General features: G+C 53.2%; 1 protein-coding gene across 1 annotated transcript; it reads right to left on the bottom strand.

The window, feature by feature from the left end:
* Positions 1–884: 884 nt before the first annotated feature.
* LOC120905121 lies at positions 885–1,862 on the bottom strand. Its single transcript, XM_040315874.1, has one exon. It carries the CDS (start codon positions 1,860–1,862, stop codon positions 885–887), a length of 978 nt encoding a protein of 325 aa, XP_040171808.1.
* Between the last annotated feature and the right edge of the window lie 224 nt (positions 1,863–2,086).

Here is a 2,086-nt window from a genome sequence, read left to right as displayed (position 1 = left end):
GGTGTCGTGATGGCTGTCTTCGCTATATCATCCGGATGAATTGGTATCTGGTGGTATGCTTTGTGCAAATCGACCTTGGAAAATATGATCTTGTCTTGCAAATGCATCGTGAAGTCCTGTAAAAACGGTAGTGGATAACGGTCGGGTACGGTTTTTGCATTTAGGGCGCGGTAATCACCACAAGGTCGCCAGGTGCCGTCGGCCTTTTTTGTCATATGTAGCGGGCTGGCCCAGCTGCTATTCGAGGGGCGGCACACTCCGAGCTGGACGAGTGATTCGAACTCTTTGCGGGCAGCTGCGTACTTTTCGGGTGGTAATCGGCGAGGTCTTGCGAATGTTGGTTGCCCCGTCGTTTCGATTCGGTGCGTCACTTCGGACTGCAGTAAGGTGCCAGGAGTGGATAGTGCAGTTAACCCGGGAAATTCCTTTAGGAGAGTGGCGATCGGTGAGGTGGAATCACATACTTTTACGGTTGGTTCCGACGGGTTTTGGCTCGGCACTCCGGTAGAACGTACGTTCGTTAAGGCGTCCACAAGACATTTTTTGCGCAAGTCCACGAGCAGATGGAAATGTTGGAGAAAATCGGCTCCAATAATCGCTGTCCCCACGTCTGCGATGATGAAGTTCCAAAGGAAAGATCGGCGAAGTCCCAAATCGAGAGTATAGAGCGACTCTCCGTAAACCTGGATTGGTGTAGAATTAGCGGCGAACAGCTTCATGGTGGAGGGTTTACTCGGGACGGAACTGTGTTGTCGAGGGATTACTGAAACGTCTGCACCGGTATCGATTAAGAATTTGATGTTAGTTTTTGGATCGGTTATTACGAGACGATAGCTATGGGTCGAAAGTACGTGTATCTGTTGAGGTTGGCCTCTGGTTAAGCGTCAATCGGAAACAGTGTCCGAGTTACTACCCTGCCGCCGATTGTTGAAGGAGCAGGGGGGACGACAGTTCCGCGCTGCTTGCCCGTACTGCGTGTGGTAATAGCAGTGTCCGCTGGGTGTTACCGCATCCTGGTTCGGTTGACGTTGCCGGGTACGTGCGCGTGGTCGCGCGCGTTCTCGTTCGTTGAGCTTGCTCAGTACGGCGTCCAAGCGCTGACCTAATTCCGTTACGTGCCGAGAAAGACGTTCGAAGTCCTCGTTGCGTACTTCGTGGATGGTTTGGTACGGGCCCGTTCGGTGGTATAACGCGAACGAATCCATAACAGAGTCTGCTACTTTAGCTCGATCGTTGGTATCCGTGTTAGTGGCAATAACGGCGGACTGGACGTATGGCGGGAGACGGCCGATCCACAAATCTACCAGCATAGAGTCCGTCATTGCTCCATTTGCGGCGCGGCGCATCTCCGCTAATAGCTGCGATGGTTTTCGGTCCCCGAGGTTCATTTCGGCAAGCAGACGATGCAAGCGGCTTCGTTGCGACTCTTCAAAGTGCTCAATTATTGCATGCTTTGCTACCTCGTAACGGTCCGTAGCGTACTGTCGAATGTTCTCCAACAGGGGGCGAAGCTCAGGAAGGACACGAAGCGGTATACGCGTTCTAAGAATGTTAAAACGGCGAATATGTTGGTTCGTGGTGATATTCCACGCATCGAACCAGTTTTCCAATGCGAAGAAAAAGGTTTGAATGTCAGTGGTGTCCATCTCCGGTGGTTTCAGCTGCATGGCATTCAAAGTGTCAATCTGCGATTCGGGCGGCATAAACATGGCGTCGCAGGCGGATGGCCCTGTTACGCGCGGGGTATTCGGAACGGGCGGTGTTGGTACGTGAGGCGATTTGGATCCACTCGCGGCTGGATCGGCAGTCGGGGTTACGCCATCGGGAGTCGATACGTCGCGGACCGGCGGACTGTGCAACATCCTTACGACTAAGGTTAGTTAAAAAAGGGTGGATCTTACCTTAGTGGCGGGGGCGCAAGCAAGTCCAGCTGATGTTGGCTAGGTCGATCCTTCGGCGAAGAAAAATCCGCACACGCGGTCGATCGTGTTAGGATTAGTCGCTCGTTGGCTGCGTTCGTCGATGACGCCGGTGGTGTGAGAAACAAGGGGCGATGATCTTCGGTATCGTTCGGTCGGTGGTGTCG

Source organism: Anopheles arabiensis, chromosome 3, assembly GCF_016920715.1.
Source record: "Anopheles arabiensis isolate DONGOLA chromosome 3, AaraD3, whole genome shotgun sequence".
Classification (NCBI taxonomy): domain Eukaryota; kingdom Metazoa; phylum Arthropoda; class Insecta; order Diptera; family Culicidae; genus Anopheles; species Anopheles arabiensis.
The sequence above is the reverse complement of the archived record's forward strand: the minus strand, read 5'-3'. Positions and strand labels throughout refer to the sequence as shown.

What these genes read in the sequence shown, in the direction of transcription:
- LOC120905121 (XM_040315874.1), bottom strand. Translation starts at nt 1,862, where the DNA reads ATGTTGCACAGTCCGCCGGTCCGCGACGTATCGACTCCCGATGGCGTA.